The sequence below is a fragment of the Archocentrus centrarchus genome, chromosome 1 (assembly GCF_007364275.1).
Source record: "Archocentrus centrarchus isolate MPI-CPG fArcCen1 chromosome 1, fArcCen1, whole genome shotgun sequence".
Taxonomy (NCBI): domain Eukaryota; kingdom Metazoa; phylum Chordata; class Actinopteri; order Cichliformes; family Cichlidae; genus Archocentrus; species Archocentrus centrarchus.
In genome coordinates this window covers 7,773,464-7,799,984 of record NC_044346.1, presented here as the reverse complement: position 1 = coordinate 7,799,984, position 26,521 = coordinate 7,773,464, and the positions used below count along the sequence as shown (strand labels likewise).

The window sequence follows — 26,521 nt, the reverse complement described above, 5'->3', positions numbered from 1 at the left end:
ATCAAATGTTTCAGTGAACTCATCCAGAGCTTTTCCCGTCTGCCCGTTCACGCTGCCTGTTGCTGGTTGATTGTCAGCTGATAGACTGCGGTGTGTGTGTGTGTGTGTGTGTGTGTGTGTGTGTGTGTGTGTGTGGTGACACTCTCCCACACATCTGCGCAGCCAAATGAACGCACCCGCCTGCTGATTTTTTTTTTTTTTAAGGAACTTTCGCTTCCTGTTGGTCTTTTCCGCACTATTGCGCTTGAAAGGTTTGCCTCACGCAGTCAGTTGGCGCAGCCTGTGGTGTGTGTGTGTGTGTGTGTGTGAGAGAGAGAGAGAGAGACAGAGAGAGAGAGAGACAGAGAGAGAGAGAGAGAGAGAGAGAAAGTGTGTGTGTGTGTGTGTTTTGACCAGCAGCTTTTTTCCATCGCAGAAGTTGAAAGTTTCTTAGTTTGTCTGCAGTCAGCGCCGCGGGCAACATCATGTCGCTGCCGCAGCAGTTACGCGAACAAAGGTGAGAGTCTGTGAGCTTCTAGTCGCTCTGAAAAGTAGTGCTGCCGCGCCTACAAGTGGCAGTTAAATATCAATGAACCGATATTTTGCGAATAGCCTGTTAGTTACAGAGTAATACCCAGTTATTCATCGGCTGCATCTCAGTGAGCTTTTATTGGGTTTCGGGGAAACAAACTGTAACCGTATCCTGAAACCAGAGGCCAACTTTTTTCCAGATGCGCAGAGTTGACAGAAGATTTATGATTGTAAAGTTCATTTCAGCTCTCTAGACTTTTAAGACATTTAATTTTAATGAAAAAGACAAAACAAAACCAAGATCTGCATATTTTATGGTTGTTTTACTTATTGATGCGGCAGAATTGTCATGAAGTTGAAAAAAAGACTAAATATGCAGCTGCAGACTGGGCAGGTGGAAGTCTGTCATTGTTGACTGGAATTATGTTTTTAATTATTTTTAAGTGATCTTTTCTTTTTTTTTTACTCTTTTCTTTGTTACATTTTTGTCTTATATGATCTATCTCTGTTAGTGACTTTGATCAGCTCCCCCTCAACATCCCCATCAGCGCTACCATTGCTGACATTGAGGAGAAGAAAGGCTTTATTGACTACTATGTAAGTATTAAAAAACCCTTCACCTGAGCCAAGATCAGAAGAATCACTACACATCTCTTTCTCTTTCATTCATTCGTGCCTCTGTTTCTCTCTCAGAGGTTTGTGATTGAGGTGAAGACTAAAGGAGAGAGTAAGTACCTAATCTACAGGAGGTACCGAGAATTTTTCAACCTCCACCAGATCCTCGAGGCCAGATACTCTCCAGAAGACTCAGACAAACCGGGCCCAAACACCTGCATCCTGCCTTCTCTTCCAGGTGAGTGTGTGTGCACTGATGACTGCAGTGGCATGCAGACACACACAAGAAATGGACACGGTGTAAGATTTCACATTGTTCAAATATGCGATCGTCGGTGGCCTGCAGCTCAGCAGCTTGGTTGTCATGCCCTACGAGGCTTATCTAAATCTTTTCAGGTATGCCTTGGGGGGGGGGGTTATAATTGGATGTGCTTGGTGGATTTAAAAACACATTAGCTGTAAATGAAGTTAAGGCTGATATTGCAAAGAATAAATACTGTTATGTCCCTTAAAGATTTCATTATGTTTAGGCCAAGTTTGGTGGGAGCTCACTTCTATGCAAATCCATTTCTACTGAAGCCACAAGGGTTTAGTTATTGCACACTTTAGGCACCCAATGCTGCATAATAATGTGAAGCATGAGTGCTCCAAATGCTGCATTTCAGTCTTCTATCTCCAGTGAGATATCCACAGAAAGAAGAGCAGCATCTACTCCCATTCTGCTGAATTAAAATGGCCTTAAAGTAAAGCTTTTATTCGACTGAACCCAGTGAACCTTACGGCTCTTTTGTATTACCACTCATATCGTTTGACAGACTTGAAGCGTGCACTGTCATTTTATGTGAGTAAATGTCAAAAATTTAGCATTACAAACCATCAGGAATCATAGTGTCACTAGAAGGTCAGTTTAAAACCATACATCAGACTGTAATAAGTATAATCCACAGTGATTGACATTCAGATTAGTCAGGAAACAGCAGATGGAATGAAGGGCAGATGAATGCCAAGGGCAAAATACAGAGAATAACTGGAAGAAAAAAGAGCAAAATTGAAGGGAAGGATTTTGAGAGCCAGTTGGGAGAGGGAGATTTATCTATCCATCCATTTCCAGGAGCTCCAGGTAGGTAGCAGCCGGTGGAGCAGAGAATCCAAGCACCCTTTTTTGTAGTAATCGGTGACTTGTTTGCTGAAGCACCAGCTGGGGGATACAATCCCTCCATCGTGACCACTTTGGTCCCTGGATTATCTGTATAAATTGTACCCGGAACAAATCTAAACTCAGCAGAGCGGGACATTGACTCGCTTTGATACCAAGGCTTTTCTTCTGATGGCTGCTTTGCCCAGCCAGTCATTCTCCTAGCATGTACTTAAACAATACACCAGTTCATACTTAAAGTTACTGAGATCTTTGGCTGGTGGCTATGATCTTGGGGTGAGGACTGAATATGGACTAAGATGGTGCAGCTCTTCTGTTACCACTGAAATCCTTGAAAACCTCTTTTATGGCTTTTCTTAGCTGCAGTGTCATCGGCATTACTTCACTTCTTAAATGCTGCCCACGAGGAACCTACTGTCTTAACGTGACCTAGTTTATAGAGCAGCATGACATTAATTCAAGTGTGACTTTTTTGTTATACCTGGTCTGCCATAACCTTTGACCTCTAACTCATCGTCCTCTAATTAAAGCGTAACATAGAGATAAAAAATGGGCAATCTGTAGACAGTGGAAAATATAATTTCTCTGTTGAAGACTCAGTACTAAATAAATGAACTAAAAAATTCATACCTTATGCATAGAGCTGCATATTGTGTAACTTCTTACCGGCTACTTAAGTCACTGTGAACAGAACTTTAGTTTAAAGTAAGACTGAATCCTATAAGTAGAAAAAAGAGAGAAGAAATACAACCAACAGAAGGCATCTAAGCACTTAACAACCTAGAAAAAAAAAAAGTTGCTTTCTGCTGCAAATGAGCTGCTGTCGAAGAAGATTAAGCTCTGGGAAGAAAAAACTTTAAATTAGGAAAAGTCAGTTAGTGTGATAATGAGTCAAGTACTGAAGCGCTTTTTAGGGCTCAAAATCAGGCAGAGAAGACAGAGGTATGTGAAGCCTGTCTCTAACCCACCTAATTTTTAATATACAGTAATTAAATGAAGGTATTAATATGATCAATTTTTACTGTATTGATGAAAAGTCATGGTTATACTAGAGGGCATAGCTCTCGACTAAGCCCAATAGTCTGATCAAATTTCAGTCATTTAAAAAATAATCTAAGACATTCAACCAAAGCTTGGTTGATTTAGATTGTACCTCCTCTGAGCCAGCCCATAACCTGCCCATATTCATGTAATTTTCATAAGCATCATCTGGTGATCCCAACACAAGAACTATTGAGGCCACAGTTCCCACTCTGATATCTCTTTTTCCTTTAGTTGAGAGAGCAGCCGGTACCTCCAACTTGGGCTGAGTGTAGCTGCTGCTCCTGGCAGACGCTGGAGCCTGCTGTAGCTGTGGCTGGAATCCAAGGCCTCAAGCCTTTATCACAAACACTGCTGGATCATCCTGACATTAACAAATTAGCCTACCGTTTTTAGATGATATGTATTGGTTGTGACTCATTGGCAAGTTTATACTTGACTGTTTGGTCATCTGTTTTTACAAAAATGAAGCAACACAGATGATTCCTTGATGTAGCGTCAGTCACACTGGAGCCAGCTCCAAGTCAACATTTAGTAAACATAAACATTTAATAAGGTAACTGTTACAGTAGGTCGGGTGAGTCCAAAGATGTGAAAATGAAATGGTAACTTGGTAACTTTAAAACACCAATTTTCAAGAAAGTACTGTGTTCCAACCACTGCTAAAATTAATGGTTCAGTCCTGAAAGGTTATTAATGTGGAGCTTTTCTTATGACAGTATCAGCAGTGACTCTCCCACCAGTGAGAATTTGATCAGATGAAAGCATATTGACCAAACAGTAGATTGGTCGACACGACAACTACAGCCCTGCAGATGTCGTTCCAAATAAATCTCTTAGCTCTTTAAGAGTTAGGAGCCCAAGGTAATCAGCATTCAGGGACGCACTAAAGGCCTGGGACCTCAAGTGGGTGGCTGGCATTCCTGGCCGGAGTGACTGAATCATGAAAATCTTTCCAGGATCTAGCCCTTCATCAGGATAATTAGTAGGTCCTTCTTTCCCATTCCACCAAACAAAACTGGCTTTGTAGCTTTTTGTCCAGTCCAGCTAACAGACAGACAAGCAGGCTGAATTAAGATAAAAATAATAAGCACAGAGACTTGAGATACAATATGTTTACTCGACAGCACGCAGTCTATTCAGGCCTCAGTCACTGTTTGTGCTGCTTGTGTCTGTCCTCTTGTCCTCATCTGCTCGGTGGCTCTGGTTTTATTCAGCTCATTGTTTTCCCATAAGTCTTTCTGTCTGGGAGGCGGCGTCAGTGTCTGTATTGATTATTGGTGGCTGGAAACCAACATCTGCACCAATAAAAGCCTGAGGGCTTTGAATGGGCGGCTCGCACCATTGATTTAAGAAAGATGAGGACAGACAGAGGTGATTGTTTGTGTGTAGATTACACATAGATTGCATATTTATTTCTATGGATTCACAGGCTTTAGTTTGGTTATTGTCTAGTTATTGGCATTATTAAACATTAACTTTAATTTATTGCCCGGTGTATACCACATACAGCAAATGGCTCCGTCTCACCGTCAAAAGTCTTAGTCAGATTATTGTTGCAGTTTTCCTTTGATACATTTTAAAATACAAATTTATTGTCCAAATGCATTTAAATTATGAAACTGAGGCATTGAGGACCAGTGCAAAAACTAAGAAGCCTGCATATAAAGAAACACAAGACAAGATGGGTCCTGGGTAGCTGGTAAATGGCGCTTTCAAAATAAAATACTTAGATGTAACATGCATATAAAATCTATACCACAAAACTAAAAGCGTTTTTAATGTTGTAGATGTCATTAATGTTGCAGGAACGCCACTGAAGTATCAGATCAAGTCATTGAAATAGATCAAAACCTCGCCACTCAGCAGCCATCTTGATAATGCCGCAGGCAATTATTTAACAAGAAGCGTCCTGGTTGAGTGCAGGTAAATGAAAGGGGGTTGAGAGAGCCATAACTGCACTTTCAGCGCTTACTGGAACATTAAAAAAAAAAAACACCTATGCAGAACTTCCAGTCAAATCTTGACTAAACCATTTAAACAGTTTGCTGAACTTGATCCCTTAAAAAGATTATGTCTTTTTGTCTCTCTCTCTGTAAACCACAATCTCTCTGTGCAAACACAAGACTCTCCCTTTAACTTCACTGGTGAGATCACTAAAATGAATCCAGCTGATCCTCAGGTGTACATGAATGTTTGTATCAGAACTTCCAGCTGCAGATGTAAAAAAATTTTGCAACATCAGTGTAAATGTTGACCTGTTCGTGGCCCTAGAGAAGCAGTCAAGGCTCATTAAAGATAGCTGTATTCATGAGTGTTTGTCCAAGTGGGACATTTCACACTACACCGTGTTCCAAATTATTGTGCAAGTGATATTTTTCTCAGATTTTCCTAAACGATCAATGCAAATGATGGTCAGTATAATTTTTAAGTCATGAACAGTTAGAATCAGATTTTATTGAACAAACCTCCCAATGATAAGAGCATTGTTTTCAAAAATAAAAAACTCAAAATGCACTGTTCCAAATTATTATGCACAACAGAATTTCAAAACATTTTATAGGTTGTAAAGAACTGCAGATGGTCATTTAATAAAATCAAAAGCTATTCAGTCAAAAACATCTTAAGGACCCCTTCTTTGATATCACCGTCACAATTCTTGCATCCATTGAACTTGTGAGTTTTTGGAGAGTTTATGCTTGAATTTCTATGCGGGATGTTGGAATAGCCTCCCAGAGCTGCTGTTTTGATGTGAACTGCATCCCACCCTCAGATTTTTTGCTTGAGGATACTCCAAAGGATCTCAATAGGGTCAAGGTCAGGGGAGGATGGTGGCCACACCATGAGTTTCTCTCCTTTTATGGCCATAGCAGCCAATGAGCAGGTATTCTTTGCAGCATGAGATGGTGCATTGGCACGCATGGAGATGATTTTGCTACAGAAGGCACAGTTCTTCTTTTTGTACCATGGAAGAAAGTAATCAGTCAAAAAGTCTGTATACTTTGCTGAGGTCATTTTCAAACTTTTTGGGACCCTAAAGGGGCCTATCAGCTCCCTCCCCATGATTCCCAAAACATGACTCAGTCACCTCCTTACTGATGTTGCAGCCTTGTTGGGATGTGGTGGACATCCACCAAACATCCACTACTCCATCTGGACCATCCAGGGTTGCACGGCATTCATCAGTGAACAAAACTGTTTGAAAATTAGTCTTCATGTATGTCTGGGCCCACTGCAACCTGTTCTGCTTGTGAGCACTGGTTAGGGGTGGCCAGACAGTAGGTTTATGCACAACCGCAAGACTCTGGAGGATACTACACCTTGAGGTTTGTGGGACTCCAGAGGCACCAGCAGCTTCATACAACTGTTTTGTAATGGCATTTTAGCAGCTGCTCTCTTAATCCGATGACTTTGTCTGGCAGAAACCTTCCTCATTATGCCTTCATCTGCACGAACCCGTCTGTGCTCGGAATCAGCCACAAATCTCTTCACAGCGCGATGATCATGCTTCAGTTTTTGTGAAATATTGAATGTTTTCATACCTATTCCAAGGCACTGCACTATTTGCCGATTTTCAGCAGCAAAGAGAGCCTTTCTCTTTTTCCATATTCCTTGAAACCTGTGGCCTGCTTAATAATGTAGAGCATCCTTCTTAAGTAGTTTTCCTTTAATTGGGCTCACCTGGCAAACTAATTATCACAGGTGTCTGAGATTAATTTCAGTGATCCAAAGAGCCCCGAGACACAATACCATCCATGAGGTTAATGGGAAAACAAAAAAATTAATCTTTATGACACTTAAATCCAATTTGCATAATAATTTGGAACACGGTGTAGATTGCCAAAAGTACTCACTCACTCATTCATCCAGATCATTGAATTCAGGTGTTCCAGTCACTTCCACGGCCACAGGTGTATGAAACCAAGCACCTAGGCATGCAGATTGCTCCTACAAACATTTGTGAAAGAATGGGTCGCTCTCAGGAGCTCAGTGAATTCCAGTGTGGTACTGTTATAGGATGTCGCCTGTGCAACAAATCCAGTCCTGAAATTTCTTCACTACTAAATATTCCACAGTCAACTGTTATTGTTATTATAACAAAGTGGAACCATCTGGGAATGACAGCAACTCAGCCACAAAGTGGTAGGACATATAAAATGACAGAGTCATGAGAGGGTCAATTGAAGCTCAAGTGCACAGTGCGCAGAGGTCGCCAACTTTCTGCAGAGTCAATTGCTACAGACCTCCAAACTTCATGTGGCCTTCAGATTAGCTCAAGAACAGTGTGTAGAGAGCTTCATGGAATGGGTTTCCATGGCCGAGCAGCTGCATCCAAGCCTTACATCACCAAGCACACCGCCACTGGACTCTAGAGCAGTGGAGACGTGTTCTCTGGAGTGACGAATCACATTTCTTCATTTGGAAAACTGTTGGAGGAGTCTGGGTTTGGTGGCTGCCAGGACAACAGTACTTGTGTGACTGTACTGTGCCAAGTGTAAAGTTTGGTGGAGAGAAAATTATGGTGTGGGGTTGTCTTTCAGGACTTGGGCTCGGCCCCTTAGTTCCAGTGAAAGGAACTCTTAGTGCTTCAGCATACCAAGATATTTTAGACAATGTCATGCTCCCAACTTTGTGGGAACAGTTTGGGGATGGCCCCTTCCTGTTCCATCATGACTGCACACCAGTGAAGCAGAGACTGTGAGCCAGGCCTTCTGGTCCAACATCAGTGTCTGACCTCACAAATGTGCTTCTGAAAAAATGTTCAAAATTCCCATAAACACTCCTAAATGTTGTGGGAAGCCTTTCCAGAAGAGTTGAAGCTGTTATAGCTGCAAAGGGTATCATATTAAACCCTATGGATTAAGAATGGGATGACACTCAAATTCAAATGTGTGTGAAGGCAGACGAGCAATAGTGTAACTGTTTTAGGTGCTTAATTTTTCCTACAACACTAGTGGTCCTTGAATACTGTGTAAACTTTGTTTACTGCAGCATTTTAATTGGTTTGTAAAATAACCTGATTGTTAAAGTGGAATTTTATTGGCTTTAAATATTAGAAATAAAAGTGTCTTCATCAACTACACATTAGGAACCAGTGGACATTTTGACTGATCTTGTGTATTCCAGTGAAGCTGACTTGCAGCTGGAGCTCTGCCAGAGCCAAATCCTATGCGATCTAATAAAACAATGCTTCTACTGTCTGATTTCTTTTTCATTTCTCCCATGTGTCCTGTTGAAAGGGTTTCTTTCTTCTTCTTTCTTTCTTTGAATATTTCTGTTGAGTGGAAGACGGGGGGTAAAGGTACAAATGCCTATCAATCTTTTTTAGCAGAGCTGGGTTTGGATTATTTGCAGGTTAAGCAGTGAATACTAAAGTTATTGGAACTTTTTAAACTGACATTGATTCTCTGTATTATAATGTATCCATAATGGCAAAAAACTTAATCTTTTTAGAAGCTACGTCACGGTAAGCTACATGCAGACTGTCATATTGTCTGTTCTCATTTTCCCATAGAATTTTCTTTTGATATTTTTTTTTTATATAAAATCAAGTGTTTGATTTCTTATTAAATAGCAAGAATGTTTTTACTCAAGAACCCTTTACTGTGAAAATGTTAGGATAAAATTTGTTGCAAAAGAAAAGGCCATATCTCTCACTGCCACTTGCTATATTGGGAAAGTTCTACTTTTCTACAAACTCTGATTTAACGTCTGCCACCGAGGAGTCTGTTGGATAATATTAGATCTGATGGGTTTAATTGCAGTGCCACATCTCATCAGGATGGGAAGGGAATAAGATAGACAGGGGGGAGAGTGGAGGGAGACAGGGGAGGATGGGTGATGGGTTTATAAGCAGAAAAAAATAGCAGAAAAGGATAAAGGTCTGTCTTTTCAAATGAAGCCTGTCTGATTAATCAGAAGTAAATAATATCATTATATCAAAATCAGTGTGTTTCTTTTCTGTTTTTTTTTTTTTTTTTCTTGGAGGCTTGCTCTCACAAACAACATGCTGTGCTGTGCATTTGTATCTGAAATGATGATTTGTGAGAGATACACAGTAGCTATAAATTCAAGGTCAAAAGAGCATTTAGGTGAGTGGACGGGTGAGTGATTCATCACTGGGTGAGTAAATGAATGAACTTGTGCCTGCGAGTGATTGAGTGAGTTATCGTGCTCCACAGTGAATGAGACGAGGGAAATTGAGTGAAGAGAGAGGGCTGAGGGTCATTAAGACTGTGCTAAATTTGATTTAACAGCAGGGTTAGATAGCCTTGGATGAATTGTTGGGGCCTGATTTAGACTGTTAGGAGTCTATGCTGTGCCTCATAATTTTTTGACTGGACTTAATGTTATATTAGGAAGAGTAATACACTATGTCCACAGTCTTAAGAAGGAAGGAGTATTTGTCTCATTTGGGAAAAGATAAATCTGTTAGCTACTATATATATATATATTATATGGATAAAAGTGTTGGGCCACACCTCTTAATCTTTGAATTCAGGTGTCCCATTGCCCCAGTATGTATGCAGTCTGCCTTTACAAGCATTTGTGAAAGAGCTCGGCTGTAAGTGGTATTACTGCAAAATGAAAGAGTTAAAGAACCACAGTAACTCAGCCATAAAGCGACGGGCAGTGTGGGCAGGTCTCTGAGCGCTGAGGCACACAGTGCGTAAAAGTCACCAGTGACCCAATAACTGCTTCCAGTTCCAGACCTCCTCTGGCTCACTGAGTTGCCATGAAACCTGGAAGATGTTTCTTCCTCATACTTTATCTTCAAGTTGTGTTTGCAAACATTCACTTCTACAGTACTTGATGCACGCCTGCATCTTAGCACTTTCAGTCTGTGAGCATTCGTGCAAGTTAGCATTAAGCTCAAAGTACAACTGGGCCTAAGTGTTACCTTATAAGCACAATTTTCCTAAATTATACTTACCTCTGTCCTCTATACTACTTTGCTATATCCAAATACAGAATTTGAACCTCACATCTTTTCTGTAATTTGTTGGCTGCATGAGTGCTTGCAAACAACAATCTGAAGACAACCCTATCTCAATCTTCATCATATTTCAGCAAAAGAGGTTCAATTTACTTGACCTTTTGTCATTCCACAATTACAAAGGGCACAGCAGAAATGAAGTTTTATACCCTCGGGACAAATATCAAGAGCTTGTCCGAGTGCATCATAAACTTGTATAATGTAACAAAAATGATTACAAACATGTACATTATAAACATTTTAACTGGTCCTGTCGATGCTGCTGCATCAGAAAAGCTGCCGGCATGCTGTGGTTAAGTTCCTCACAGTTAAAGATAAAAATCAAACTGGCATAAAAGTGAAAAATAACAGAAGCAGCGTAAATAAAAACTAAACAGTCATCAAACTACAATAATGCACACTTTACAATCTCCTGGTGTATAGAGTGCAAAAGAGCATCATCAGGATTGGAGTAAAAACTTGTTTACATGCTTCTTTTAATTTGCTTCTTTTAATTCAAGAAAACAGCTGTTTTGTGATGCCATCATTTGTATAAATATATTGTGTTTTCTTTAGGAAAAATCTACATTGGAAACAAAAAGGAGATTGCAGAGAGCAGAATCCCTGAACTCAACACGTACATGAAGGTAATCACATTGAATTTTTATGCACAGCGCAGTCTTTTTAAATTCTCAACAGAGGAAAAAAATTGTTGGCATGCCTGCATGCAGCGTGCAGTGCGGGAGCCTACAACGCAGTGGGCTGAGCGATGCTGTAGGTGGATAAGCACTGACTCGGATATTTCAGCAGTAGTTTGCAGATCGAGCTCAACGCGGAGGCGTTGCTGCTCTCTTCTCTTTGCTCTGCCCTGTGCCCACATCACGTCTGACTGACTGTAGTTGTGGGACTTTTGACATGTTTCAGTGTTGCTCCATCGCTAAAAACATGATCAGGTTCTCTTTCTCCCACTCACTCACTTCTCTTTTCTGCTCAACTCTTTTTTTTTTTTTCCCACAACCTACGTCGCTCTCTCTTTGCCACACTCTCTCGCCTTCGCTCGCCTTACACTTGTAATGCTTCTCGCTTCATCTCCACTCTTTTCATCCACGCCTTCTCTCCCACCACCCTACCTCTCCTTCTCCTCTTCCATCAAACTCCCACTCTCTTTACACCCCTTTTGTCTCTGCTGACGTCTCAATTCACCCACCCTGATTTCCCTCTTTTTACATCATTCCTCATCTCCATCTTTCTTACATCTCTTTATCTTCCATCCCATTTTTTTCAGTCCATCCTCACACCGCTCATCCCTCATTCTGTGTCTCGCTCTCTGTCTCTTGTCTCAGAGGTTGCTGGGTTTGCCAACATGGCTGTTGCTAGACGAGGCTCTCAGGATGTTTTTCTACCAGACGGAACAGGACTGTGAGCAACAGCCACGAGCCTTGAGGCGCCTCCGCCCACCTACCCGCAAAGTGTAAGCCCCACAGTTCCCCATGATAACACACCTAAAACAGTCAGCTGGAGCCCTTTAACACCAGGTCAGATGTAACAATGAAGAAATTTCTACAGTGATCAGTTTATATCAAAGGAGATGCCAGTTACATACAGTTCTGTGCAAAAGTCTCAAGTCACCCCTCATTTCTTTATATTTTGCTAAGAAAATTGGAAATAGGTGCAGTGATTTATTGCAACATAGGCAAACATATGAAAATACAGTATATAAAGCACAAACACAGTTTGTGCAATTCGAATGAGCTTGAAAGTCAATATTTGGTGTGACCACCTTAATCCTTCAGCACAGCCTGAACTCTCTTCAAGCTTTCATGTAATTTCTTTAAGCAGTCTTCAGGAATACTTCTCCAGGCTTCTTTAAGGACATTCAAAGCCCTTCTTTGGATGTTGGCTGCTTTTTGCTGCATTCTCTGTCAGGATGATCCCACACTGCTTCAATAATGCTGAGATTCAGGCTCTGAGGAGGGCAATCCATGACTGATTTTGCTCCACTGTGTGTTTTTTGTGTGCAGGTATGCTTTTACTGTATTGACAGTGTGTTTGGGATCACTGTCATGCTGAAAAATGAAGGCATTGCCACTCAGATGCATTCCAGATAGTACTTCATGGTGGATTAAAATCTGATGGCAATTTTCTGTGTTCATAATTCCACCGATTTTGACAAGATCCCCAACACTAGTGGCTGAAATGCAGTGCCAGAGCCTCCACTGTGTTTTACAGATGGCTGCAGACACTCACTGCTGTACCGCTCTCCTGACCTCCTCCTGCACACATATGACGATTTGAACCAAAGATTTCAAATTTGGATTCATCGTCCATCAGACGTGTTCCACGTGTTTTCAGTGCAGTTCTTGTGTAATGTGGCATACCTCAGCCTTTTCTCCCTGTTTCCCTTCCTTAAGAATGCCTTCTTGACAGCCGCCCTTCCACTGAGACCATTTCTGATGAGGCTTCAGTGAACAGTAGATGGATCACCTTGTGTCAGGTCTTGGCTGGATTTTTCCTGTGTCCTAAGGGCATGACTTTCAGATGCTGTTCCTCTGCTGTACTATAGTACCAAAAGTATTTACTCACCCATCCAAATCACTGAATTTTTGAGGGGTTTTTTTTGCCTGCCAATTATTTACGTGCCCTCCACTCATCCAGTATCCTCAGATCTTTTAAGGACACACTTCACACCATGCCTAGATATGCCAAGTGTTTGGCTAATAGCTTTTTGATAATCACCTTGTTGGTGCAGTATTTTATGCCTTTCACTTTGACTGTGATAGCTTTTTTTTGTAGTTTATTTAAAGAAATGTGAAATTGGTTCTCTTCTAAATTGTTCATGTATACACACAACACTGGTTCATCTTTTAAGAATTAGGTTAACAAAGAAAGAAAGAAAGAAAGAAAGAAAGAAAGATTTCTCTGAAAATGGTCAGGTACAAGGTCTAAACTGAAAACGAGTGAAAAACAGCCAATGTCCAAAGAAGCACTTTGAAAGACCTTTAGAAAGCCCGGAGAACCGGGGAACTCAACAAAGTAAAAAAAATGTGGGATGCTTTGAGACTTTTGCACGGTACTGTATATACAGGGTATTTAATGGTATTTAATGGTATCAAAGGCGTAGCCCGAGTGAATCAGGTTTAAAGCTGAAGCATCTACAATAATGACAAAGGAAGGTAATTGTTGGGCTGCTTTCAAGACATAAATATCTTTGAAAATAAAAGAAAGAACCTGCAAGGTTAAAATGTGCCTTTGATCTGTGAAACATCAGAAGCATTTTGACTCCCCAAAAGCAAAACTGCCTCATTTAGCTTTAAAACAATCTTTTAAAATGAACATAATTAAGATCAATCTAGTGCAATTTGGTCTTTAAAAGAACGTGTTTCCTCATCTCAAATAACTGTGCTTTGAAATGAAAATAGCTACAGCAGACAGGATGCAGGTCTTGTATGAACTGGAGGAGGTAGGATGAAGGCGGGGCTCCAGCGACATCATTTGCCTCTCTGAAGAGGGAGAGGGAAGAGAATACATTTTCCCCAAAACGCAGATCTCCATAAATATTTAAACTGGTTGTTCTTGCTTGAAGGTATTAGCACTTCAGAGTCAGTTCCCCCCAGATGAGATGCACAAGTACAGACACAACCTATTTTATGACACAGCTAACCTGATAAACTTTTGTTCTATTTTGTGAATAACTCCTGCCATCGTTTAATGAATCACAATCCTTAAACTTGACTTCTGTAACTCCTTGTGGAGGATGAAAGAGAAAACATTATCAGGAATGTTCATCACAGAACTTTTTAATTCAATACCTGCTGTGTACTTCAGAAACACTGAAGGTTATTTAGACTGAAGATTCAGAGAGAAGAAACTTTGTATTTCAGTTAAAGTCTTGCAAGTTGGACACAAACAGAGAATAATGGCTGCGTTGAACTACTGCTAAAATGCTGCGATGCTTATCTTCACCTGAAACTCGGCTCGAACTCTCCACCTTTCACTTAAAGACAAAAAACATTTTGTGTGTGTATGAATTTAGGGTCAGCTGATTACATATACCTCCGGCATGTGTTTTGCTTATATAAGCTTTTACTTCCTCCAGAACAATGCATTAATAGTTATTTAGCCCACACACAAATTCAAAATGAATATACAGAGGGATGAATAACTTTTCTTACCGAGCGTATGTGGAAAAACTGAAAAGCTACTGCATTAAACACCCAACTGTCTTGATTGTCTTAAATCACATGGAAACTCTTCAAGCTGTCACATGAGACTGAGTCTTTGGTTGGTCATATAAGGAAGGTCTGCATCATCTTGACGCATTATGGACTTCGTTTCCAGGCCATAGCTAAATCAGTGTTCAAAATTCATCATATTTATTTTTTTAAAAGGGATAAAAGGACCTTCCAGAGGGGACCGTGTAAGTCAGTCTTATATATTCTTTGTATATATGAGTTTGCTTTGTCAGAAATTGTAGTGAGCGAACCTAACATTGTCTCTATTGGTTATACATTTAGATGTGGCGTTAAAAGGTTCTGCTCTGAGTTACAATGAATCTGCTTTGAGAATGAATCCCTCCATAAACCTGCATATTGGAACCTGCATATTGTATCTTCATAAATAACCAAATGCTCAAAACTTACAAAACAGTTGAGGTACGGATGATGGATGCAAAAAAAACAAACAAACAAACAAAAAAAACTCTATGGATATGAAGTAAATCAGTTTATCTGATTCAGGTAGTGATGGCTGCCATGTGGCATGAAAATAATTGGATACCCAGTAGTCAGCTGGTAGCCAAACAGCTGATGAATGAGTCATGTCTGTGCTTCAATGGTGTTTCCAGTCAGCTATCACAAGAACAAGTTCAGCACCCGACCTGAACTGTACCCCCCCTCCAAAAAAGTCTTTTACTGCACGCAGTATGTGTTCGATTTCATAGTATGTGATGCAATTAAAGTTAATGTTCATGTTGGGATTCCTTAAGAACTCCATGTTGGAGAAATGAGAGCATCAGTAGGCAGGAGACATGTGATTAACTGGGTACTGCAGCTGATATGATTGGATGTGGAGTTAGTGAAAGCTTCGTTTGCTCAGTAAATCTGTTTTGATTTGCTGACAATTTGCAAAATAGTTTTTTTTTTTCTTATAAATTTATTCAAACGATCCTTTAAAAGTAAGTTTTGGTTTGTTGCAGCACTAATGGTAATGGTAACAACAGGTGATGTAGCTCTGCAACAGGTATTAAATATCTGAAGTTGAATCACAACTGGATGGTGCTAAGCATCCTGACAGCGACTGAGGCAAGGACACTTTAATTTGTCATTGAGGACATCTATAGCAGCTTATCATCCTTTTCATGGTCTACTTCCTCATTTATAACGGCCATTTAGACGTTTGATTGGCCCCTTTCCTTGTGGTTGGGTTGCACTAGCAGGAGATGTGGTAAAACAAGAGTCTCTCAAGAGGAAGTTATGCAAATATAGACTCTCAGTGCTTCCCCTGCTCTTGTATCTGACCTGTCTCTGTTTGTGTGGCCTTGTGATTGATTTGTGTGTTGGTACATCTGAAGAAACTGTTACTTTCTTCCTGAAATATTGCCACATATTTGATTTTTGCATTGTCTTTAAATGCCAGTTGCTGCATTGTTTCAACATTCGGCAGTAAACAATATACTTATCTGGAAGGAACGTGTTGTGCAAAAGTCTTGAGGCGCCCCTCATTTCTTTTATGTTTTGCTTCCAGACTTTCTAATAATTTTTTTTAAAAGCGGTTTTAAGCAACAGGCATTCTGAACATTTTACCTTTGACAGTGGCTGCTTTTTGACTTATATTCAGTCCAGTCCTTGTACCTGACCATTTTCAGAAAAATGTTGCTTTGTTCATTAAGCTGCTTAACAAACGCTGACCCACGACTGATTCAAGTATAAAAAAGAAACCTAACTCAAGGGACGAATCAGTGTTGTGTCTGCAGTACACACGAGAGACGACTTCAGCACAAATGTCAAAGATAACTCAGTTTGAGATACATAACCATAACCATAAAATGGTAATTTTTGCATGATTACCAAAGTGCTATTAGCTTTGGTATGCAGTGAGGAAGTGGAAAGAAGAAGTGAGCAGGCCTAAAAAACTATCTACAGTACCTCAAACGAAGAGTGTCTGAAAGTCACGAAAAAGAAAGATTTTCCAGATGCATCCAGATGAAAGACTCATCTGGCCCTTCAGCTGATCCATCTACTGTCCACCGAAGCCTCATCAGATATAGTCTCAGTGGAAGGGTGGCTGTCAAGAAGCCATTCTTAAGGAAGGGAAACAGGAAGAAAAGACTGAGGTGTGCCAACTACTGTATGTAAAGTTGTAAAACACGGTTGAGACTCTGTCATGATTTCAGGCTGCATTTCAGACAGCGGTGCTGGAGATCTAATCCAAATCGATGGAATTATGAGAAGTACCCTCAGATTTTGATCCACCATGCAGTACCACCTGGAAAGTGTCTGATTGGCAACAACTTTATTTTTCAGCACGACAATGATCCCAAACACACTGCCAATGCAGTAAAAGCATACCTGGACACAGAAAACACACAATGGACCTCATTCAGTCTGGACTGGCCTCCCCGGAGCCTGGACCTCAACAGCAAAAGGCAGCTAACATTCAAAGAAGCGCTTTGAATGTCCCTTTGAGAGGCCTGGAGAACTATTCCTGAAGACTACTCAAATAAATGCCAAGAAAGCTGCCTCAGAGAGTTCAGGCTGTGCTGAAGAATAAAGGAGGTCACACCAAATATTGACTTTCAAGCTTGTTGGAATTCTACAGACTCTGATTTTGCCGTATATGCTCTTTTTCCATATATGTTTGTACATTTCAGTAAATCGTTGCACCCCATTTTTCTAGTAAAGTGTAAAGAAATGATGGTTAGCTCAAGACTTTTGTGCAGGACTGGAAAAGGCACTTTCTTGCCATTAATTGTTGTTTTTATTTCAATTTTCAGTCTTATTTATTTACATCAGAAGAAACAACAGAACAAGATTTATTTATTTATTTCCACCCTGCAAAAAGTCTTTCTGTGTGCCTTGGCCTCACACACTGTAGCAGCTCTGTGAAGCAGTTCAACACAGCAGTGCTTTAAACTAAATGCGACCATACCCAACATGCTCATGCTGACTGTTTTAATATGCTTACCATGGTCATCATCTTAGTTTAGCATGATAGCATGCCAAATTTAATCAAGGAAACCAATTTGTCCAACAAGTCTTGGACAAATTAAAAATCTGACCTGATGAAAGTGTTGAATGAAAAGCTATAACTGATGTGATATTTCAGTCTAGGCCAAAGTATTAATCAGCTGGTCTACAGTACTGTCTGTGGTACTACACTGCTATCACGGCCTAAAAAAGCACCAATTAGGTCTGACAGGAAGTATAATAAGAGCAATAACATTTCACACCTCTGAAGTTCTAAATGTCTAGCACTACATGCCAGCATTAAACCAGTATCTGTCCAAACAATGACCAAAAACAAGCTGCTCTGTACATATTCTCAGTGCTATTTTCAGTGTTTGCTATTCTGAGTAAAATTACATAAAATGTTGATGACACATCAGGCTCTCAGGGCTGTACATGAATTTTGCATCAGATGAAATTGTGCAATCATGCATTTCATTTACTCCTGATGTGGAATCAATAGATCGGCATGCTTAAATAATGTAATAGGTTTATGACTGTCAAAGAGACATGCATGTGTTTCCCAGCACTGTTCTTTTCTTTTTATTTTGTTTTTTGAATTCTTCCTCTTGTTTGGTTTGGTTTAGGGAACAAAATGACATTATGAGTAACGATAATGGTTTGGATTGAAACTGACCACATGTTAGACAGAAAAAAATTATCATATCTGCAACAACCTTTTCTCCCTCTTGTCAATTGCGAGGTAATCTCACCCTAAATCCTCCTTGGTGGTGCCTTTAGAGTGTGGAGCTGACCAGGGAGAACAGACTGGGCTTTTGAGTCAGGAAGCAACTTGCCGGATTCTTGGATTTTACAGGAAATATGACTGTGCTTGCTGGTTTATGGGAACCTTAAACGTTGATGTCACTTCGAGGAATTACATACTGTATATTGTTACATCACTGCAGAAAATGTTTCCTAATATGGCCTGTTGTGTCCCTCTGTGTCTTCTAGGAAACAAGTGAAATCACAAAAGATGGACCTCTTCTCCTCCCCCAGAGCTGAGGTTTGTGTAATTATTACTTTTTGTTGCTGTTACTTTGGCTGCAACCCACAGAGCAACAACCTTTTAGTCAAACAACCACGCAGAATGCACCACATAACCCAGAGATCCTGTAAGCACCCCCGGTGTGACTGCTTTCAACAGCACGCACGCACACACACATGACTTTATACAGCCCTGCCCACAGCAACCACTGTTTTGTGAAAGTCATAAACTAAGTGCATAAATAAACCCTAAAAAAGAGATGCCATACACAAGCAAATCATCTGATGTGACAAATCGATAATTACGGCTTCATTTGTCGAGTGTTGCGCTGCACTTCTTGTCCTCCCGATTTCCCGTGACTCTATTGACCTCATCAATAGTTCCTGCTTCGCTTCACTTCCTTTCTTAATTTCTGTATCCGTCTCTCTTTTCGTATTAGCCTCCCCTTCTCACGCTCTCTCCTCCTCCCTTCCACACCCCTCCCTTTAAAGCATCCCTTAACTTTTGTCCTTTTCCTCTCCCCTCCTTCTGTCTCTTTCCAAGGTTGCAACCATCCCTCTTCCCCCTCCTCTCTTTCACATCCTCTCATTTTTATTCTATTCACACCTTCCTTCCTGATGCTGGGGGAAAAAAGGGGAAAGAGAAACCCTGTTTCATATTCTGAAGTCGCTTTTATTCGGAGCTGTGTGTTTTGGAGGTTGTGGAGCTGTTGTGGTTCAGGTGCTGGTGTGCAGACTCGGGGATGAGGTCAGGTCAGAGGATAAAGCGGTAATGATCTGCCAATTAAACTCTCCATGTGGGGCAAAAAAGAGGCCTTTGTTCTTTGTACGGTCAGCACAAGCTTACAGACTTCTATACTTGTGAAAGCTCATACTGACTAACCTTATTCCTGTGTTTTCAATGTTTATGCCAAAAAAACACTAAAACTTCAAACGGCAACAAGAGGCCAAAATGTCCTCACTTTCAAGGTTTAAAACAAAAAAGTACCAGAACACAGACATGCCAGTGCTTAGCAGTGAGCCTAAATTCCTATTTAAAAAAAAATCACTTGAGCCTTAATATTATTTGCGTGGGAATGGAAATGTTGTTTTTACAATCAGAGTGATGGAGAACAGCCCTTCTGTCATCTGGTTGCATTACAGTGTGTAAAAATATCTCATCTTTTTGTGTATTTTTGGTTTGTGCAAATCTGCACTTATTCTATCAGCGTGTTAAAGAGGGCCTGCTATGCGGGCAGAATGCAAGATGCTCATATTAAATATGGCCAAGTTTCAAATAATGAGGTCAGTGTATTTACGAGTAATCCCTGTGCACCTAAGGCTCAGGATTCAGACTGCTCTAAACACTTTTTTTTCTACCCTTGGCTCCTTATGATGTCACTGAAAGTGATCTTGCTGGCAAACAAATTTGGCTGTGAGGATTAGGGATGTCACCCATAGTTATAGTACCTTTCAATATCAGAACTCCACTATGACTGAAACACAGCAGTATTTGTTTGTTTAGTACCATAAGAAGCCTACCATAGGCAGAGTATGCTGTAAAAAGAATCTATATCTGTATTTTGGACAGGTATGCCAAGTAGTGCATGTTTAATGAGATTATACTGCTATATTGAAGTACATTTTCATTTACGTAAATACCTCTAGCTTCAAATACAAAATAATGCCAATTAATGTAAGTGATGAAATGGGGAAGTTTCATGGTGATATCTATTGGTTAAAAAGTTTAAACATAAATTCTGTTTACAATATATATCTTTAAAGGCCTTTTTCTGAATCATAAAAAGAGATTTCCAGGGTGTACCCAGTGTCAGCTGGGAGAGGCTCATGCCCCATGGAGGGGGGGGGGGGGGTCATAACTGGACAAGCAGTTAAGTAAACAGATGGATTTCCAGAATCCAGGTTTTACCACTAATGTGTGTTTTTACCCTGTTCATCTGTAGTGTCTCCCCTCGGCTATAATGCAGCATTTTTCCATTAATTTTTGAAAAGTTATTGAAACAAGCTACATTTGTTTAGAGGCAGACCGAAATATTCATAATTGACATAATAGCTGCACCAATTAATAGTTTAGTCGGTCCACCGTGAACTAATTTAATGAATCACTTAATCACTGGTATTTAAAAACATGCTGCTTTTTTTGGGTTCTAGGCTCTTAAACACAAAAAAGATCTTTCAAATTCAGACATGATGAGCTTGAAGTTTTTGGGCCGTACAGAAACTGTAACTCTGTGTGTGTGTGTGTGTGTGTGTGTGTGTGTGTGTGTGTGTGTGTGAGAGAGAGAGAGAGAGAGAGAGAGAGGGAGGGAGACCTTTGGTCAGTTGTGTAAGTGGCTGTGTCTGCGCTGTATAGAGTCTGTAATATGAGTACATGTCCTCAGGCAAAGTGTATTTATGTTCTTGAACTCTGTGTGCTACATCGCCTTTCAAAAGCATTTAACTTTACTAACCTTGCTCTACACAGAAAAATGATGCGGTTTTGCTCTCTCTCACTCTCTCTCACTCTCTCTCTCTCTCTCTCAGGCACACACACACACACACACACACACACACACACACACACACACACACACACACACACACACACACACACACACACACACACACACACACATTGCATTTCTCCCTGCATACTCCAGTGGTCTTATTCCCAAGCTAAAAGAAACAGCTCCATTTTACTCTCTCCTCTTCTCTCTCTCTCTTTCGCCCCTCTCTCCCACACAAAAGTAAAACACTGGTGTACGCTACTCATGAAGCTGCCAGCCTACTCAACATTTATTTTAGCTTTTCTCTCCTTTCTCTCCTTTTCTATCTGAAAAGCTTATCTTTCCTCTGTGGGTAAGTGTGTGTGTTGGTCTGTGTCCTGCTGTGTGTTTTCCAGCACACCAAAGTGGCTGTCCAAACAATGATCAATGGCCAGCCTGAGCTTGATGGATAAGAGCAGAGCGCAGCATTTGTCACAGTAGAGCCGGCACAAGTGTTAGCGTTTACGCTGCAACACTTCTTTCCACTCCACTTAGTATTAGCTCAGGCTTAGCTCCAAACACTGTTATGACTAATTGTCAGCTGTAGCACTATGAGCTTCAGACAAGGTCAACGGGACAGGCCGCTCAGGGTTAGGAGGACTTTACCGAGCTGGAGGCATGGTTTGTCTCCTGTGAAAAGGGGGACAGGCAAAAAAAAAAAAGCAGATATAGAGAAAGGATAAAACAAAAGGCAGAATTTATATTGAAGAAACACAAAGGGAGAAAAAATCAAACCAGAAAATTAAAATTCAAAGAGGTCCTTATTGAGTCAAAAGAGTGCTAAAGCAGGAATTACAATTTTAGATAAAGACCTGCCTTGAGTTTAAAAACATACAAGTACATGCAGTGCTTATCTCGACTATCAAAAAATAAAAAACATGACCATGTAACACAAATGTGCTAAAGCAACCAGAGATTCAGGAAGTTTGCTTCCAGAGACTACAAAATATCAAAGATCCGTCGAGTCATGGTGCAGATTTTTTAAGAACACACACTGCACACAATGTCGCGATATGCCAAGTTTAAGTACAGTTTTTGGGAATCACCTTGTTGGTGCAAAAATACAATTTTATGCCTGTCAAACTGTGTTAGCTTTGGCATTTTTCATGGCTACAACTAGAAATTCAAGAAATAGGAAGTGGTTCCTCTGAAAATGATCAGGCACAAGGACAGGACTGAAAATGAGTGTAAAAGCAGCCAATGTCCAAAGAAACAGTTTAAAGCTCTTCAGAAAGCCCGGAGAACTTCTGCTCAAGACCACTTTAAAAATGCAATAAAGTCTGGCTCCTTGGAAGCAAAATATAAAGAAATGAGGGGTGTCTCAAGACTTTTGCACGGTATATAAACATAAACAACCTCTGCAGCCTGTGTCCATTCTTACATGCATACGAAGACATGTTTTCTACTATAATCCTTCACCCCAGGCCTTCTTGGAAATGGGGCATCCATTTAAAAAAGACACTTCCATTAAGCATCATCCTCCCTATTGCCACACTAACGAGCTGAGGGTTTAACAAGCTCATTAAGGCGGGGTCAGTGAAAGACTAATTGTACTGGATGATTGCTCCTGTGGCTTTCTGAACCCAAGGGCTGTGTGACTACATTTAGAGATCGGCTTTTGGCGGCGCACCTGCAGCGTACCAACACCAAATATCAGCACATGATAGATGCAGCGTGTGTGCAGAGTAAGACGACACACCACGCTCTTATAGTTTGCTTTGCATGGCTGATCAACAACAAGAAACATCACAGAGAAGGACACCAGGACATCTTTCTTCACTAATGTGTTTTGTGGTACATTAGTGAAGACAGATTTTTAGGGACGGATGGTTTGACTAGTTTCAGTTCTATGTAAACGACGAGGAACCAGTTCCTTTTCTTGTTCTGTGAGAAACTGTTGAATGAACACTGGAATAAAACAATGATTCAATAAAGGAAAAATCTACATGTTGAGTATGAAAGTATAAAAAAAGCATGTGATGGTTGGTCAAACAAAAAGATATATTTTTTTACATCTAGCCTCACTTTCATGATATTTTAGATCAATATTTTAAGACTGAATTACTGCTCACATCCTCTGCTATAAAAGATATGAAATCATCTTCCTATTGGACTGGCCAGATAAAGATTCAGGTGTCCTTTTGTAATGGTGGTGCATGACAAACAATCTTTTTGGGTCATTTGGCATCACATGATCCTGTTGTTGCCACCATGCTAAAATCACCTCAAAGCTCAGTGCTGCTAATGATCGCTGGGGGCTTGAGATGAACCCTTTTGATTTCCTCTTGTGCGGCTCTCAGGATAACATTGAGGACAGATTCTGTCCCCCTAGCTTGAACAATATCACCATCATGACATTTACTGCGTCTAAGACTCAGCCGTATGTCTGTGCACAGCACATTCCTACCAACACCGAGTACTTGTAGTCTATAATTGTCAAGTTAACTACCTGATTAGAAAGCTAAATTATTAATGGAGACATAGAGCATAGATTCTGGATGAAACAGGCTGAAACAGAGATAAAGGGAAAATGACAAGTAGAAGTAAAAGGATAAAGAGATGGAACAAAGATGGTGAGGGTTTGGAGAGAGAGAGAAGAGGTTTAGAAAGATGAGGAATTGCATTGTCACATCATATTTTGTGTTTGTGTAGGAGAAAGTAGTTTATCATCTCCAATATATTTTCCCATCATCTATAAATTACAGGCATCAGTGGGTCAACACTATAATAAACCAGCATCTGGAATAATGCATTAAAAATAGCAGCCCCAAATTCAAAGCGTGCACGCACGTGTGTGTGTGTGTGTGTGTGTGCGTGTGTATCCTCAGGGTCAGAGTAATCTCAGTGGATTGTTAATCCAGCCAGCTCCCTCTCTCCCCAGCTTCATTAATCTGCCACCAGTCTGCATCTCATTTTCTGTGGACACACATGCAGCACACACGTGCACTCACTCACACACATGCTCAGATTTGCACACAGACACAGACGTGAAAGTATACTTGAGTCAAATATAGGACTGTCACACCCAGTTTCTGATGTAAGCTTTACAAGGTACAAGGTGTGATCAAAAAGCTCAGTGACTGTGCCCATTAAAAGCAAAAGCATTATCTGATTTAAATCTATCTCCAATCCCCTTCAGTGTACTCTACTTGTAGATAGTTGCGTATCTTCTAGTGCTCCTGTTTCTTTCTTCTTTTTTTTTTTCTTTTTTTTTTGCCACTTTACTATGGACTTGCACAGACAGCATTAAATGATGACAAGAGTAAAGTGTCCAGCTGTTATCTACACACCCACACTGCACCCACACTGCCCGAGCCAGAAGGCGGTGCATGAAGCCAAGAGCACGCGTAGATTTGTTTGCTGGAATGTGGAATGTGAATTTGTCCTGTGGGGGTCAGACTTTCAGCAGCGAGTTCTACTGTAACTCCTCGAGGGCCTGAGTTAGTACATTCAGTGCAGTAGGGGTCGAAATGGGATTTACAAGCATAGCAAGAGTGATGCATTGCCGTGCAGGTAGACGTCCGGGAAGGAGAAGGCAACAAAATTTAAATTCATGTTGTCTTTTCGCTCTTTAGTGGTCACTAATTACATTACCATCTCTGTATGTAGTTCACTTAAATTACATGGATCACTGGGCTATGTAGCATTCAAGTACACTCTGCACTTACTACAAGAACCAATTCAAAAATGGCAAAAGGGGCAGTGCAGCAAAATGCGCACTCCAGACAGACGAAGAAGAAGCTATTTTCACCTGCTCCCTTGACACAAGGGGTCGCCACAGTGGGTAGCTGTACATGTTTGATACTGCACACCCTTCCTGCACACCCTTCCTGACACAGCCCCAAAGGAGATTTGTGTCTTTGGCTGGAGTGCCTGCACGTCATACAGGCATACTATGTTAAAGCTAACTTGTTAGGAAAAAGCTGCTTTTACACATCCTGTAGACTCCAACATTAGCATTATTGTGATTCTTTATTAAAGCTACATACTCATGCACACGGGTATTTTTTAAAATCAGGATTTTCTGCTTTCGTTTTGAAAAATATCTGTCCACATGAAAAAGCAAAAAATTTCAATGTCAAGTGCTGTCAAGAGCAGATATAATCGTAAATGTTGGCCAATCAGATGTCTAGAAACAGTATCAAGGTACATGGTCTGGACATAAAGGCATGCACAGTGGCGGCGCCGGAGGGGGGGGGGCTATAGCTCCCCCTGGAAAAGTCATAGCACCCCCGTAGCACCCCCAAGAAAATAGCTTGTTTCTGTGTGTTGAGAACTGAAAGAACAAGTGATCCTTCATAGCACCCTCAGTAAAATGCTTAGCTCCCCCCTTTAGCACCTGCAGAAAAATATTTCTGGAGCTGCCACTGGGCGTGCACCTCTGACATTGCCAGACAAAACCTCAGTTTCTGTTTCTTCGACCTTGAAGAGATTTTCAAAAGCTCCGTTTGCAGTGACGTGTGGACAAAATGCTAAAATGCATAGAAAAAGCTACATTTACCAGAATACCTGCATATATGTGGACAAGACATAAATACACCTGCTGAATATGGGGATCTTGTATGTCTATATTTCATGACAACCCATTCAACAGCAGGCGAGATATTAGTAAGTGATAATGAGCTGATAAAAGTACAGTGGACTGAAAGACTGAATGAAATTGCCACCCCCTTGACCAATGCTACTTATGAAAAAAAAAAAAAGGTGCATTTTTTATGTCATTTTCAGACATGAACCTCTCACAGCGTGTCAGGAGGATCAAGTCGGAACGCACAACTGGAAATGCTCCTCTCGTTTAGGTCAGAGAGCTGCGCGGAGGCGGAGGTGCCGGAGTCAGCACATGTGACACTACAGTTACTAGAGTTAGAGTTGTTCACTCATGTGCTCAATCACCCGATCTCTCTGCTAGGCAGGTCAGAGACAGGCCTCTGCATCCTCCTAAATCCTATAATTCTCACATGCACTTTTAAGGGGGTGTAACTTATGGGGCTGCAGTGCATGTGTAGGAAAAAAATCTCACCTACTGTCAAATCATAAAGTAAGAAAACAGAGATTCCTACTTAGTCACTCATTAATTATCCTATAAAGATGATAAACACAAAGATAACAGTAATCTATCTACCTTCTGCAGCCTCGTGCCTCTGCTTAACTTTAACTTTTCTTATCTCCTCCTCTTTTTCCACCTCTTCCTCCTCCTCTTCTTCACCTCCCTCCCACAACTTTAACCACTCTGCATTCTTTTTTTGGTCTCACTCTACCTCTCTGATTCTCCAATTTTTATTTATTTAATATTTTTTCACTGCCTCGTGTAATGGCCCATTGTAGCTGCCATGAATTCTCTCTCGCTCTATCTTTCTCTCTCGCCCGTGCCCCCCCCACTGTACTTCCTCAGTTTACACTGGCGTGAATTCTGATGTGTATGTGCACTGACAAGAATGTTAACATATGCTGTATTTGGGTATTTGGGTGTGCACTCCAGATTAATACA

General features: G+C 40.7%; 1 protein-coding gene across 1 annotated transcript in view; it reads left to right on the top strand.

Moving 5' to 3' along the window:
• The first annotated feature begins 312 nt into the window (after positions 1-312).
• ncf4 (neutrophil cytosolic factor 4) overlaps positions 313-26,521 on the top strand; it is a 38,322-nt gene continuing 12,113 nt past the window's right edge. Inside the window, exons 1-6 of the mRNA XM_030739644.1 lie at positions 313-496; positions 1,023-1,107; positions 1,204-1,363; positions 10,875-10,945; positions 11,642-11,769; positions 18,476-18,527. Of these exons, the coding sequence (XP_030595504.1) occupies positions 465-496; positions 1,023-1,107; positions 1,204-1,363; positions 10,875-10,945; positions 11,642-11,769; positions 18,476-18,527 (528 nt within the window). The 5' untranslated portion in view covers positions 313-464. The remainder of the gene's footprint in view (positions 497-1,022; positions 1,108-1,203; positions 1,364-10,874; positions 10,946-11,641; positions 11,770-18,475; positions 18,528-26,521) is intronic.